General features: G+C 42.9%; 1 protein-coding gene across 8 annotated transcripts in view; it reads right to left on the bottom strand.

Moving 5' to 3' along the window:
* The window catches only part of MAGI1 (membrane associated guanylate kinase, WW and PDZ domain containing 1), a 565,599-nt gene that overhangs the window by 242,501 nt on the left and 308,829 nt on the right, over positions 1 to 14,269 (bottom strand). For all 8 annotated transcript variants that reach the window (XM_080914319.1, XM_080914320.1, XM_080914322.1 and 5 more), the window contains exon 2: positions 6,248 to 6,364. In XM_080914319.1, the coding sequence (XP_080770445.1) occupies positions 6,248 to 6,364 (117 nt within the window). The remainder of the gene's footprint in view (positions 1 to 6,247; positions 6,365 to 14,269) is intronic.

Here is a 14,269-nt window from a genome sequence, read left to right as displayed (position 1 = left end):
ATTACGAATAAACGTACACTGCAGGAAATAGCTTTGGAGTTTTGCTAGCGCTCAGCTTGTCAATAAATTACAATGAAATAAGATGAGTCACCCGTGCCAGGGCAGATCCTGAAGTCAGTCTCTTTTCAGTGGCCCTGGGCCTATCAAGCTCACAGAGTGAAGCCACAGTGAGCCAGTGATTCCCAGAACAAGCAGAGGCCTGGAGGGAGGTGCCACCCCAGCGGGGAGGAGCCTGTTACTCTCCTGACTCACTGGAACTTCATTCTCTGCTGGAAAGAAGCAAACAGGCATGGAGTGGATGAGGGTCCAACACAGCAGAAGACTGCCCTGTGTCCCTTTCGGTTTGCCATCAGATGAAAACACTCTCAAGAGCCATGATACCAGACTTTTCAGTGGGGGATGGTGGCACCTCATGAAAATCTGGCTGGTCTGAAACTCCCTGTGTGCTGGGATTATGGGCACCGCCATGCTGGATTGAGTGCAGTACTGGGGCCGGAGTGTGGTGCTCTCTGGATGCACCATCCTACCAAGTGAGCTACCTCATCTACTCCGATCCCACCCTCCAAAGTACACTCATTTGAGAAACATGCCCCCCCCCCCAGTAACCCATGTTTCTAAAGTTTGGTTCAGAATGTCTGATTGGACTACTGTGTGACTCTGCAAAGAGGAAAAGCCCAGGCCTGAGCAACTGGTGCTGACACTGCTGTCGCTCAGCACTGTGCGGATCGTGAGCAAGCGTGTAAGATGGTCCAAGGGGTAAGAGTTCGTCACCACCCATGAGTCGATTTTCTTGGTTAAACTCTCCACTACACAGCATTACCATGTTCCAGAATACAAGCTACATGCACACGTGTACACAGCATGTGGGTTGGGAAATCCTATGCCACAGAAGGAATCTTTCATATTTGTTCTAAGTCTTGATTTCTTTAAGGAATTCTTTAATGTAGAACAAATAAGTTTTCATGAAAAAGGAAGGCAGGGTGTACATACTATGCTCTAAGGGGATAGGTGAGCAGGCTGGGAAGACTACAGACAGTCATGGACACATGGGAAAATATCATCACCACTGCATGTAGAAGGTACAGTAAGGAGTTGAGAAGCAATGAAAACAAATTCTTACCACACTGCAGGCAACAGACTCCTGAAATAAGAGAAGGTCAAAAAAGAAAGAAAGAAGGGAAGGAAGGAAGGAAGGAAGGAAGGAAGGAAGGAAGGAAGGAAGGAAGGAAGAAAGAAAGAAAGAAAGAAAGAAAGAAAGAAAGAAAGAAAGGAAGGAAGGAAGGAAGGAAGGAAGAAATGGGGCAAGCTAGGAAGAAGGACCAGCGAGTAAAGAGCTGGGCTTAGACCACCAGCACCCACATCAAAAGTGGAGCTAGAGAGATGACTCAGCATTCACAATGCATCCTACTGAACAAGACCTGATTCTAACAGTCAAGCTGGGCGATTTACAATGCCTGTAACCTGCATATAAATAATTAAATATAAAAACAAAACAAAAACTGGAGAGATGGCTCAGTGGGCAAGAATACGTGCTGCTCTTGGGGAGGACCATGATTCAGTTCACAGTATTCACATGGTAACTCGCATATAATATAATTCCATTTCTAGGGGATCAGTGTGGGCAGATGGTCAACTGTCTATCTGAGTATGGTACCTTTCTAAATATAGACCACCATCACCTGCTTATCAGATCAAATTTAAAACACACATAATCTCTCTGTAAATTCCTTTAAGTTAATAACCAATACCTCTTAGGCAGGCTACAGTGGTCTCAAAATCAAGGAGAACCTTGACCAACAAAAGACCAAGCTTTAAAATACATTCCATGCCTCCTTCCCTCTTTCGGGAGACATTTCTTTGCCTGTGTGGAAAATGAGCCCCTTAGAGGCCCCGAGACATGGGAGGCAGAAGGGGGTGCACTTAGCATTCTCACGAAGCGACACTGCTGAGTGAGCGACGAAGCTGCGTCTCGCATCTCACTTTGACAGCGGCAGCAAAGAAAATGACGAGCCCTGTCAGGTAAGGCATTTATCCTCACAAGGAGCGTGGCCACTGCAAGGCAACAATCGTAGATGCTGTCACATCTTCGAAGACGGGAAGTCATACAACAGGAAGGCTATCATTGAGGGAGGCACAGCAACAGACACTGTAATTAGCAGCTGTTGCAAGGGCTGCACAGCTCCGCACCCTGGGATTTTTAATCTGGGCTTGGATTACCTGCCAAGGTCACCAATGAAGTCCTTACCAGGCATCTCTGAGGGCAGCAAACTTCTGAGCAGCCTGGGAGCCTATGCTATTAAGGGCTGGATAACCACAAAAGAAAAGCAAGGGAAATAACAACCGTCCTTTGGCATTTCTCCCTTTGTCCACTCATTCAACTAATGGTTACCTTACTATCCAGGCACCAAGCTAATGGTGCAGGGGTCACCCAGCTCTGCAAAAGTAGACTACAAAAGGACACACAGAAGGAATCACAGCAGGTTCAGGACATGGTCAAAAGGGAGGTGCTTTGGGAGACCTGAGGAGGACACCTGCCCCAGTGCAGAAAATGAAGCAGGACTTCATGGGAAAAGAGGCCTCTAGGCTGACCTTAAAATTAAAATGAAAGTAAAGAACTGGTCAGCAAAAGCAATGTGTACACATATAAGTAGACATATGTGTGCTAGAGGCGGAAAGAAGTTTGTGTGGCTAACGCATTACGCAGGGGCTGAGAAACAGGCTGCATGCGCCTCAGGACAGACACAAATGAGGCACAAGAAAAATGGTAAACTTAGGACATGATAAGCTATCGTGTGTGTGTGTGTGTGTGTGTGTGTGTGTGTCTGCATGTATGACTAGATTACATGGTTCTTAACGGTTAGTAAAGAAAGTATTGTAAAGTCAGTTATGCCTACAAGGTTAGGCCTCACGGGCCTCCCCTCCTCCAGAGACACAGTTGAGGTCAGACCACTACCTCCACTTAAAGAGCATCAGAGGGGTTCTGTGACCTGCGCACAGCGCAGAGCTAGCAGAGCATCCCTCCGTACCCAGACTTCTAACTCCCTCTGCATCTAGCTCTCTTGTCTGTATTCATTTTTGTCCCAGGGAGTGGGAGTGATTTTCATGGTATATATAATGAAGTTCCTCCCATGATGACCTTTTCTTCTACTGTAGTTCTTGAATAAAGAGAAAAATAACAGGACAATAATAGCTGTAACAAGTAGGACGGGATCGAGACATTAACTGGTGACGTGGATGGTGTGTGAGTTGGACCTCAACGGAGCTGCTGAAGATTAAAAATAATCGCCCAGCAGTGGGTGAGACGGCAGCACCGTGTTTACAAGTGTGGCTGAGCGGAAGTTAAGTTTAGTTGTTCCTCTGATTATTGGCGATGAACAGGTTATTATCACATGTGTTGTTGGTATGCACAGGACCGACTTCTGGGCTGTGACAGCTATCAAAACACAGACGCTGAAGTTGTCAAGATGACATGGGACTAGAGAAACTTCATTTCTTCACTTCCAATGACCAATACACACCTACACTATGGAGAAGATAAATTCATCCCCCAATGACTAACCCCTGCTCATGAGGTCACCTTTCCATATGCTGAAGTCAGTAAGTATCAGACAATGGAGGTTCTGGAAGGCAATGGATCAGAGGAACTTTTTTTTTCCTATTTCAAAGAGGATTGATTCTCCCAATCCAGGGCTTCCTCAGCCATTCACACAAGACACTGGCAAAGACCTCTGCTTTACCAGGCATAGGGCCAAAGTGTCAAAATAAACACACGTGGGGACAGACTATTTCAAGTCGACCGCAGATCTTACGCCACCCTAGCGAACTCATGTTAAAGACCACATCATGGGCAGGAGAGGTAGCTCAGTAGGCAAAGTGCTTATTATATAAGCATGAGAAACAGAATTCTTCCTTCACTACCCCACAGGGAAAGGCAGATGCGTTGACACATACTTGTAATCCCAGCAACGAGGAGGTGGAGAACCAGGGACCCCTGAAGCTCCGTGGGTAGCCAGCCTAACATAAATGGTAAGCCCCAAGTCCCAGTGTAGCTTCCGTTTTTAAACATGGACCTCTGGCCTCCACTTACACACATGTGCATGTGGGTATACATGCACATATACATATATACACACACATGCACCCACATGCACAAGCAAATACTTCACACTAGTCACAGAAATAGACCTCATTTTCTGAAACTTCATAATTGGATTATGTACAGTGAATTGTGATGTATCTTCATTTTGGGTCCAAACGTCATTAAAACTTTCAAAATTCCTGATTTCCTAGTTTCATAAAAATGGAACATCAATACCAAGTATTTTTTTTCAAGCAAAGATAAACATGATTTTTCCACTGTTTTTAAAAGACTATGGTCATTTTGGACCTACTTTCTAAATAGTGGTAAACTTAAAATCAAGCCATTTAGCTCACAGTCAGGTCCAAGAGATCAGTGGGGGGAAAATAAATGGGAAAGCTTGCCAAAAATGTAACCATGGTAACACCACAGATGCGTCAACCAATGGTGTGCTCATTTGCTTTATCCCCATTTCTTAAATTGGAATCTAAGTAGGGGAAAAATTACATGGAGAACAACCATGAGTCTGCAATTACTGAATTCTGAAAAACTGTATTCAGCCTGCGACCCTGACTTACAGGCAGTACCAGAACAGATAAAAAAAATGGCCCCGGGGTGGCTCACGAGTGAAAACTCCAAATGCTTGGAACTCCAAATAAGTTGATATCCCCATGACTCTGTTTCCTCCCCTGCTCTCATAGTTAAGTGCGTATAACTGATGTCAGTGTGACATCTATGGACCAAGCTGGACCACAGAGCCTTTGTCCTCTTACCTGGAGTTACAATCTCACATAAAAAAGAAGGAAAGAAAGAAAGAAAAATAAAAGTAGTACTTGATCAATAAAAATAGGATGAAAAATTCCTGCCTCATCTGCAACATTAGAATTAGAAATTGAATCACAATCAATCTACAAATATATGTGAAATTAGTCAAAGGTACTATTGGGATTAGAGTTTTCAATTCATTATTGACAAGCTGAAATGAGTGAGGGCCACTAGTCACAGTGTGAACAGGGGATGCCACAGTGTGAAGAGGGGATACCACAGTGTGAAGAGGGGATGCCACAGTGTGAAGAGGGGATGCCACAGTGTGAAGAGGGGATGCCACAGTGTGAAGAGGGGATGCCACAGTGTAAACAGGGGATGCCACAGTGTGAACAGGGGATGCCACAGTGTGAAGAAGGGATGCCACAGTGTGAACAGGGGATACACAGTGTGAACAGGGGATGCCACAATGTGAACAGGGGATGCCACAGTGTGAAGAGGGCTGCCCTGAGTTGCTTTTAGTACTCTTCTCCTCTACAGAGCCTGTGAGCACAGCGGATCATTCTAGAAACTAAGGCTACCAAATCTATCACAGGCCTTTGCTTAGGTCCATGTGTTACTTTACAGTAGTATCAGACATCATTGGCAGTCAAGTACATTGCTTACAAAAGATTGTATTTAAAAGAAAACCATTTATAAATAGTAGATCACAGAAACAGGGGGACTTTTGTGGACATTAAAGTATTCTTCCTGTAGGAGGCAGTGTCTTTAAATTTGATTGTATTGAAAGTCTTTTCTTCACACAATCCAGGTTTAAGAATTTCTAAGTCAATCTTGAGAAAGGAAAATATAGTGTGGGGCCGGAGAGATGGCTCAGTGGTTAAGAGCACTGACTGCTCTTCCAGAGGTCCTGAGTTCAATTCCCAGCAATCACATGGTGGCTCACAACCATTTGTAATGAGATCTGATGCCCTCTTCTGGTGTCTCTGAAGACAGTGACAGTGTATTTATATATAATAAATAAATAAATCTTAGAAAAAAAAAAAGAAAATATAGTGCAGTATTCCCTCCACTGAGAGCCATTAAAGGCACAGTGGCCTGTCTCCACACCAGTCAGTATCAGGGTCTCTGCCTGGCCCACTCTATTAAAGACAGCAATGGCCTCATTTCTAGAGGCTTCACCAGGTCGAGTACTTTAGCCTACTTATACTCTACAACAGTTCCATGAAACTAGCATGGCTGACATAGTCTGTCCACAGATCAGATGGTAAGCCTCACAAAAGGTAGGTAATTTGCCCAATATTTCAAACTAGAAAGTAGCAGTGCCAAACACAAACACACACACACACACACACACACACACACACACACCCCGACAGTGAGATACTTAGGTTGGCTACTTACAAGGCACAGCATGGCGGTAGAGGTTGTCCCTTATCGTCTGCTGGAGCTCATGATCCGGAGAGCCCTTTTGGAACCGTTGGTTGAGGAAATGTCGCAGGTCCTTGTTGAGCCTTCCTCCTGTAAGAAATACATAAAACAGCATATCAACGAAAGCTAGGCTTCCCTGAACCATGAGCAGTCAAAGCTGTGTGTGAAAAAGCAGCATCTGGTGGCTACGGCCCACAGACCCTTGGCCACCACAAGGCTGTTTCAGTTTCCCTCTGCAGGGGAAAAGTAAGAAGAATGAAATAAAGAGAAAACAGCATAGAAACAGAAGTAAGGTGTGGGCCTCACCACACAAAATACCAGAAAGCTAAATATCAGAATTTTTTTTAGGCTCTGCATTTAAGTGGGTACCAGTGACACTCGCAATCACAGAGGAAGAAGAAACAGCTGAAACCTTGACAATTCAACAATAACTGTTAAATTATACAGCATTCTGCCCAGGTTGTACTTGCAAGCCTGGCCAGAACTCCAGTGTAATTTACTAAAGCAAATAAATAAAAATAAAAGCAAGCGATGAAACCAAAAAAAGAAGCCAATTGAGTAAAGCTCAGCCCACCTATATAGTAATTGCTAAGCACATATAAACTACACGTCCACGTGCCAGTCACAAGGAAGGGAAAACAGCCTTAGAAGTCTGAGCCCTTTACTTAACTGGTATATAAAAGCAGAAAAAGTTTACATTTTAAGTATATTAAGAGTGCATCATATAACGTTTAAATATATGTATAAACTGTATAATGATTAAGTTAGCTATCATTTGTATACAACGAAAACTCTTAGAATCCTCTCTCCAAGCTTCTGAAGCGTAGAGTAATATATGATGTCCAGTTACTCTTCTGTGTGGGAACAAACCAGTTTCTTGTTTCTACCCGAACAGGACATTGTGTCTACTGACAAACCTCCTCCCAGGCCTCTTGGCAAGCACCATTCCACCATTCTATGGTCAACTAGGACAAAATCAGCATTTTATATTCCATGCATGGGTGAGACCATAGGCACAGCTCAGCTGTCTTTATGACTGTTAATGTGCACAAAAGATTTGTGAATAGAAAATAGGCTGAGATGCAGCTAAGCCAGTTTTAGACTAAGTTCAATCTCCCACATCAAGCCAAAACATCAGAATATATAAACTACAAAGTAAAAAAGGGAAAACATGCTTTTTTAAAAAGATTTATTTATTTCCTTACTTATATGAGTACACTGTCATTCACACCAGACACACCAGAGAGGGCATTGGATCCCATTACAGATGGTTGTCAGACACCATGTGGTTGCTGGAAATTGAACTCAAGATTGAACTCAGGACTTCTAGAAGAGTAGTCATTGCTCTTAACCACTGAGCCATCTCTCCAGCCAGAGAACACATACATATTAATAGAAAAAATCTTGGGGGGGGGGGGGAGACAGACTGGGAAGGAGGGAGAGGGGGACATCTCCTTTAGAGTAAAGGACTTGAGCTAAGAGGACTCGTTTTTTATTTTATGGATAAATATAACTGTGTACATCTCTGTACCCTCTACTGCCTTTCAAATGCAATGTATACATTGCTTAATTACTGCTGGTTTTGCTACAGTTAATTGAGTGGATCTGTGAATTTATTTCTTTAAAATCCTGTATATCTAATAGAACAAAAGAAACATTTTAAAATGTTACAAAGATGTGTCATAGAAAAGAAAGAACTTTAAGAGATTATAACCATAAATTATAGTCTAAAGAATGAACAAAACTCTTACAAATCAACCTAGTTCACTCAAAATAAATAAAGATGTCAGAGAGATGGCTCAAAATAATGAGAGTAAGATTGTCTTTCCAGCTGGGCAGTGGTATGCATGCCTTTAATCTAAGAATTCTGGAGGCTGAGGCTGGTAGATTGCTGAGTCTGAGGCCAGCCTGGTCTACAGAGCGAGTTCCGGGACAGTTAAGACTACATAGAGAAACCCTGTTTTAAAAAAGATTGTCCTTCTAGTTTTTAGACAAATTGCGAATCAAGCAAAGGCATTCCAGCCCTAGGGGAACAGCACCTAGTCAGCATGTGAGGCACATCCCTCCTTGAAGCAGACAGCAAGTGCTCCAAGCTCAGAAGAGCGGTCCAGGTGAAGACAGGATGTTCCCCACCACAGCATGAAACTCCAATTGTATTATAACAAGGTTTATATTATCATAATAAAAATATATATTAATAATCAAACATAACATCATTCATTCATTTATCAGTTATTTACTACTGAAGATAAACACTACCTTACCTGCTCTCTAGACCCAAAACAGCAGATATAATGTTTCAACAGTCCAAAAAACAATACCACAGACACGCCCACCCCACCCCTGCCTAAACACACAGAAAAGATATTGACCTAGGCAACGAAAACATACAAATTCAAATCACAAGGAGATCCCACTACATATCTACCAGGAGAGCAAAATTTAAAGAGTAAAAACATCACCTTTTAGCAAAATTCTGAAACAAGGTTTTATACACAGCTGGTAGATATATAGAGAGGTTCAGCATCATAGGGACATACCTCATTAACTCAAATTTGCACAAAGTAAATAACCCAAAAATTTCCCTGGCAATGAAGAATATAAAAATAAGTCCACCAAAAGAAAGCACAGATGAAGCATCTCAGCTCCCTTAATGACAACAGCCCAAAGTATAAACTAGCCAAATGTTTATCCACAGACAGTGAAACGAAATGTCATGTGTTCAGTGAAACACTACACAGCACTTTAAAAGGAGAGACTATCAGCACATACAGTATATTGGTAATTCTCACAAGTATTAAACACTGAACCCAGAGATCAGACATAAATGAGGACAAAACCTCATCCTCAAAGTTATAAAGTGCCCCCTCCCCGGAACAGAGGGAAATGAAGCCTGGAAGTAGAACAGCATGAGGGTGAAGAGCCAATGGAGTCCATGCGTGTTACCTTATGCTTCAGTCTACATAAAGAAACTTCATGAAGGATATTAAGAAACACTACAGTCTCCGAGTCAACAACAATGAAAATTACTTCCAAATAACTTTGCAAGAAATAGAGATGACAATGAACTCTCTGAGGGAGATGCCAATTCAGAGTTGAGGGACTGTGAAGGTGTAATACAACATAGATCCTATGCACCAGAACACATAGAAGCACACAGAAACAAAGCTGTATGTGACGGCTGGCCAAATGGATACCGGATGCTAGGCACTGTGCTAGAGGCTTAGCTCTCTCAATTTTATTATCGAGGATAACAAAAGTATAGGGCAAATCTTGGCAGTGAGGAAACACTGGTTTGGATCCACCTTCGTTGTTCAAGGCTTGTGAGCCTCTCTCCTCTCACTCATAAAAACAGAACAATGACATCATAGGAGCTGCTGTAAGCATCAGAGGGGTGAAATGTAGCACAGGGCAGGGCAGAGGGGAGGCACTTAATGAACGGCAAAATCATAATGGCTACAGTGTCAAGTGGACAGCTTTGGAAGTGAGAGAAAAAGAATTAAAACTGGGCCAAATGTGAACTATTATTGCTTTTCAAAATAAAAAAAAAATCACATAAATATGGAAGTTATTCAAATGGGTTAGAAGTAAGTGAAGACAACACATAAGCTGGGATAGCTAGGTTAAGGAGTATTCCCGATGTTTCTAGAAATGATAGTCTATTCATGCTGAAATGCGGAGACTGGGGCTGAAGTTCAGCAAGAACAGTGACCGGTGATCACTGGTTGGTGTATGATAGTCATACTTGATAAATTCTAGCCTAGAAACAATGTTCTACAATCTCCTTTAATATAGGTGGTTCTTGACGTGAAAACTCATGTCCAATTACTGACATGAAAAAGACAGTCGGAGCCAGTGAGGTAGCTCAATGGGTAAGGGGTAAAGGTGTTTGTGAACCCATAGGATAGAAGTGAACCACACACAGACAGACAGACAGACAGACAGACAGACAGAGACAGATGTGCGAGAGCACACACACACAGACACACACACAGACACACACAGACACACACACACACACACAACAAATTCAAGAGGCACTGAACATTTCTATTTGGGCCATGGGTATTACAGATGTTTCTGATATCTGAATGTACTATTGGGGTTCAAAGAAAATTCCAGAGAAAATTTGGGATGCTTTAGTTCTTTTCCTACATGTAACACAGAAGCATATATCCATAGTCACCGTCAAGATAAACCAGGGGTTTAGAGATGGGGTAGCATTCTTAAGACTCTGCTAGATTATAATTGATCTTAGGCTCCAATTCATCCAGCCAGTTGTGGTTTATGATCCTAAGACTGAGACTCCTCTCCTCTGTGGATGTTAAAGGGCAGGGTTAACTATGCCACCCGTTAACATTTACTCTGCATTCCCTGACATTTGGATGAGAAAAGCCTCCACCTTCACATTCCATTAAGAATACTGTACTTTGAGCATCTAATCTCAAATTAATTGGCAATTATTCAGAGGACATGTCAGTAAATCTTCTCCTAATTGTCAAGGGCATTGAGCCACTGAAATAATAAATTGTAAGGTGGATAAATAATAAACTGTAAGTATGTCACGGCATCTTTACTTTTGTTCAAATTCAAGATTTGTATTGTAAATGGAAGAATACAGGTCAGAAGTATGTAGAGCTCTGCCTAAGGAAAAAAGTTTAGAACTGGGGCTGGAGAAATGGCTCAGTGAATAGATAAATGCTTAATCTGCAAAGATGATTTTGGTCCAGATCTTCAGTACCCACATAAAAAGCAAGACTCAGCAGTATGCACTTCTCACCAAACTGTGGGAAAAGCAGAGATAAGTGGATCCCCGGGGCTGGCTGGGCAGCCAACCTAGCCATATTGGTTTGGTGAAAGGTCTTGTCTCAAAGAAGTAAGAGGGAAGCCGGTGTGGTGAAGCTTGTCTTCAGTCTCAGCAGAGACCTTTGTCAAGAAGGAGCTTAGGTAGGAGGGAAAGGGGCTTTATATTGAGCTGCAGCAGGGAGTCCGCACCTTACACACATTGCAGGAGGAATGTGTCAAGGGACCCAGCCATAGCAGAGGACATGGTATAAATCTTCATGTGCAGTGGGCTGTGCAGTAGTAGGTGACAGGAAGAAGGCAGTACCTCCAGAGCAGGTAAAGCAGAGTGTTGACCCAGGAAAGGACAGAGCAGGGCAGGAGAGGATAGAAAAGCATGTGATTTAGTGCTGGGCTGACTGGGGTGGGTGCTGGTTTGAATGAAAAACGTCTTCCATAAGCTCATGTACTGAACACTTGATTCTTAGCCAGTGGCAGTTTGGGAAGGTTCTAGAAGCTTTAGGAAGCAAGCCTTGCTAGATTAAGTGTGGTAGGCTTTGAGGTTTTACAACCTGGCCTCACTTCCTTTGCCTTCTCTCTACGTCCTGTATGAGAAATGTGCTCCCTGTGCTAGGCAAGGGTCAGGATCCTGATTCCATGCCATGATGGGCGCTATGTTATCTATAAGTCAAAATGAACCCGACTCTCCTTTAAATTGCTTCTGGTCGTGATATTGTATCATAGCAACAGGGAAGTAATACACCAAGGTTTAAAAAAAACAAAACTGTCAATGAATGGGTTCGGCAGCTCATGAAGTTGAGTTGATCCTACTGACTATGACCTAATGTCAGACCATATCATGCATGAGATTTATGTCTACATTGTATAGGCATTTGTAAAATATAATTCAAAATGCTATGTATTTTATCAGTTCACTACAACCTATATAACCATTACCAATAAGTAAGCATGTAAAGTATCTCCTGTGTACAATGTCCACCTGTAGCAGGGTGCTGTGCCGCAGGCCTATAATCTTGGCGTTTGGGAGGTGGAGGAAGGATCAGGAGTTCAAGTTTACTCTTGGCTGCATAAGTAGTTTGAGGCTGTGAATCATAACAGACACACAAGAGTCTGTATTTAGTACGTTTTCATGATCCATAGAGCAAAAACTAAGGGCTGGTTTACCAGGAACTGCCTTTAATCCTCCCACAAAGGTCAACTACCTAGGGCAAGAGCCTCTAGTCAGATTCAGAGGCTCTATCAGTCAGACTCCACCCTGCTGCCACTTAAGGTCGGCTTGCTCTTCCACCATTTTGTTCTCTCTGCCTCTACCCCACATAGCCTTGTCCATCTAATCCCCAATAAACTTTACCTTCTGCCCATGGAGTGGTCCAGTTTCACTGTGCCCTTGCTTACACCTGCCTCTAATTCCTGTATGCTGAGATTATAGATGGGCTCATACCATATCTATTCATTTCAAATGGCTCAAAATTGTTACAGAGATTTCTCATATATCAGACATTTTTACATTTTACCTAATACTACAATGTAAACCTTAAACATACATTATTGTTGAAAGTTCCCCGTATGTGGAATTACTTCATTCCCAAAGGTCAAACCAATTTCTACTAAGGTACACAAAAATCTCAGTATCACTTGTGTGACAAGCAATGTTGAAATGAGAATGGACTTTCCCTTTTAATTAGTTTCTCCTAATCTTGACAAATTGTTCTGTATAGAAAATTAATTTAGAGAATGGCCTATTGAGAAATAATGAATGACTGTCATTATCATGCGTATTTAACCAAAAAACAAAAGAAACTCCAAACATGTAAAAAACACATGAACTGGGAGCACTGGATATGTCAGGTCGTTTTATACTTACTTCAAACTTGTTTGAACCAAATAACACCAAAGCCGTGGCCTAAATCAGGGCTGGCTACATCTTTCTTTACAGGATGAAATGTAAGTATCTTTGCCCAGCCCTAGAAACACATGTAAGTCACGCAACTACTCCAGTCTGCTTTGGTGGCATGAAAGTCAGCAGAGACGACATTAGTAGACAGACATGCCTCTGGCTGCTCTTCAGAAGGAGCCTACCACCAGGTGCCACAGGTGTCCACTGCATATGAAAGAGCTGCCCACCCTAGCACTCAGCAACTCTAGTGTTCTAGTGTGCACCCCCCTGCTCCCAGTCCCCTCTCTTTCTCTCTGCCCGCATGGCTCTGCTCCCATTTGTCTGCCTGTCTCCATGTCCACTTGTTGACTTCTATCTCTTTCCCAGGCCCTCACCTTTCTCCCCTTTTCCAGTACACCCCTTTTATACCAGGTCTGTTGTAGGACAAATTTTTTTTTCTGGGGCAGGCCTGGGCATGGGCCCAGTAAGGGGAGTCCCTTGCTCCATTATATTTCATAACAGACAATATATAAATAAGGATTCTTTCCATCACAACTATATTTACAAACACAGAAGAAAGAGCCAGACAAGGAGGGGCACACCTGTAACCCTAAAAAGAAAGCTGAAGAAGAAGGCTGGGGTAGGCTGTAAGGAAGATCCTACTGACCTGTCTGGGAAGGGGAGGGAAAGGTGGGAGGGGCGATGGCTGACTGGCATGGCCTCAGAGCTACAGCTCAGGGATGGGAATCCCTAAAAAGAATCCTTCTAAAGTGGATGGTGATTAACTTTCCAATGAAATTTTACACTCTACTCCAGCTGGGATTCTGACATCTCCCTGTAACCACCACCCTCATCTTTCCAACAAGGCACTTTTAAAAATGCCTTCATTTACCTCAGCACACATTTTATCCCAACACTTGGGAGAGAGAAACAGGCAGATCTGAGTTCAAAGCAAGCCTGGCCTAGAGAATTCCATGACAGTCAGAACTACAAGGAGAATCTCTGTCTGGGGGTGTGGGGGGGTGCCTTGGTTTATAACTTTATCTGTTCTGTCAGCATAAGAAGTCCACGAAACTGCTTCCATAGTGAGACACCAAACTGGAGGGTGGGGGCGCACATAAATCTGTGTTCCAGGATAAACTCTTTCTTCCTATCTTTGAGTCCTCAGAGACAGCTGTTTGGAAAGCAAGCTCCGGTTTTAGGTGATAGCCCTGCATCCTTAGGTTCTTGGGCAATCTGACAAGGATCTCTTCACCCATGGCCTAAATCCATGCCTTGGGGAATGTTTCTATAAGATTTAAAAAAGAAAGAAAAGA

Source organism: Micromys minutus, assembly GCF_963924665.1.
Source record: "Micromys minutus genome assembly, chromosome: 3".
Classification (NCBI taxonomy): Eukaryota; Metazoa; Chordata; class Mammalia; order Rodentia; family Muridae; genus Micromys; species Micromys minutus.
Note: the sequence above shows the minus strand (reverse complement) of the source record. Positions and strands in the feature narration are given on the sequence as shown.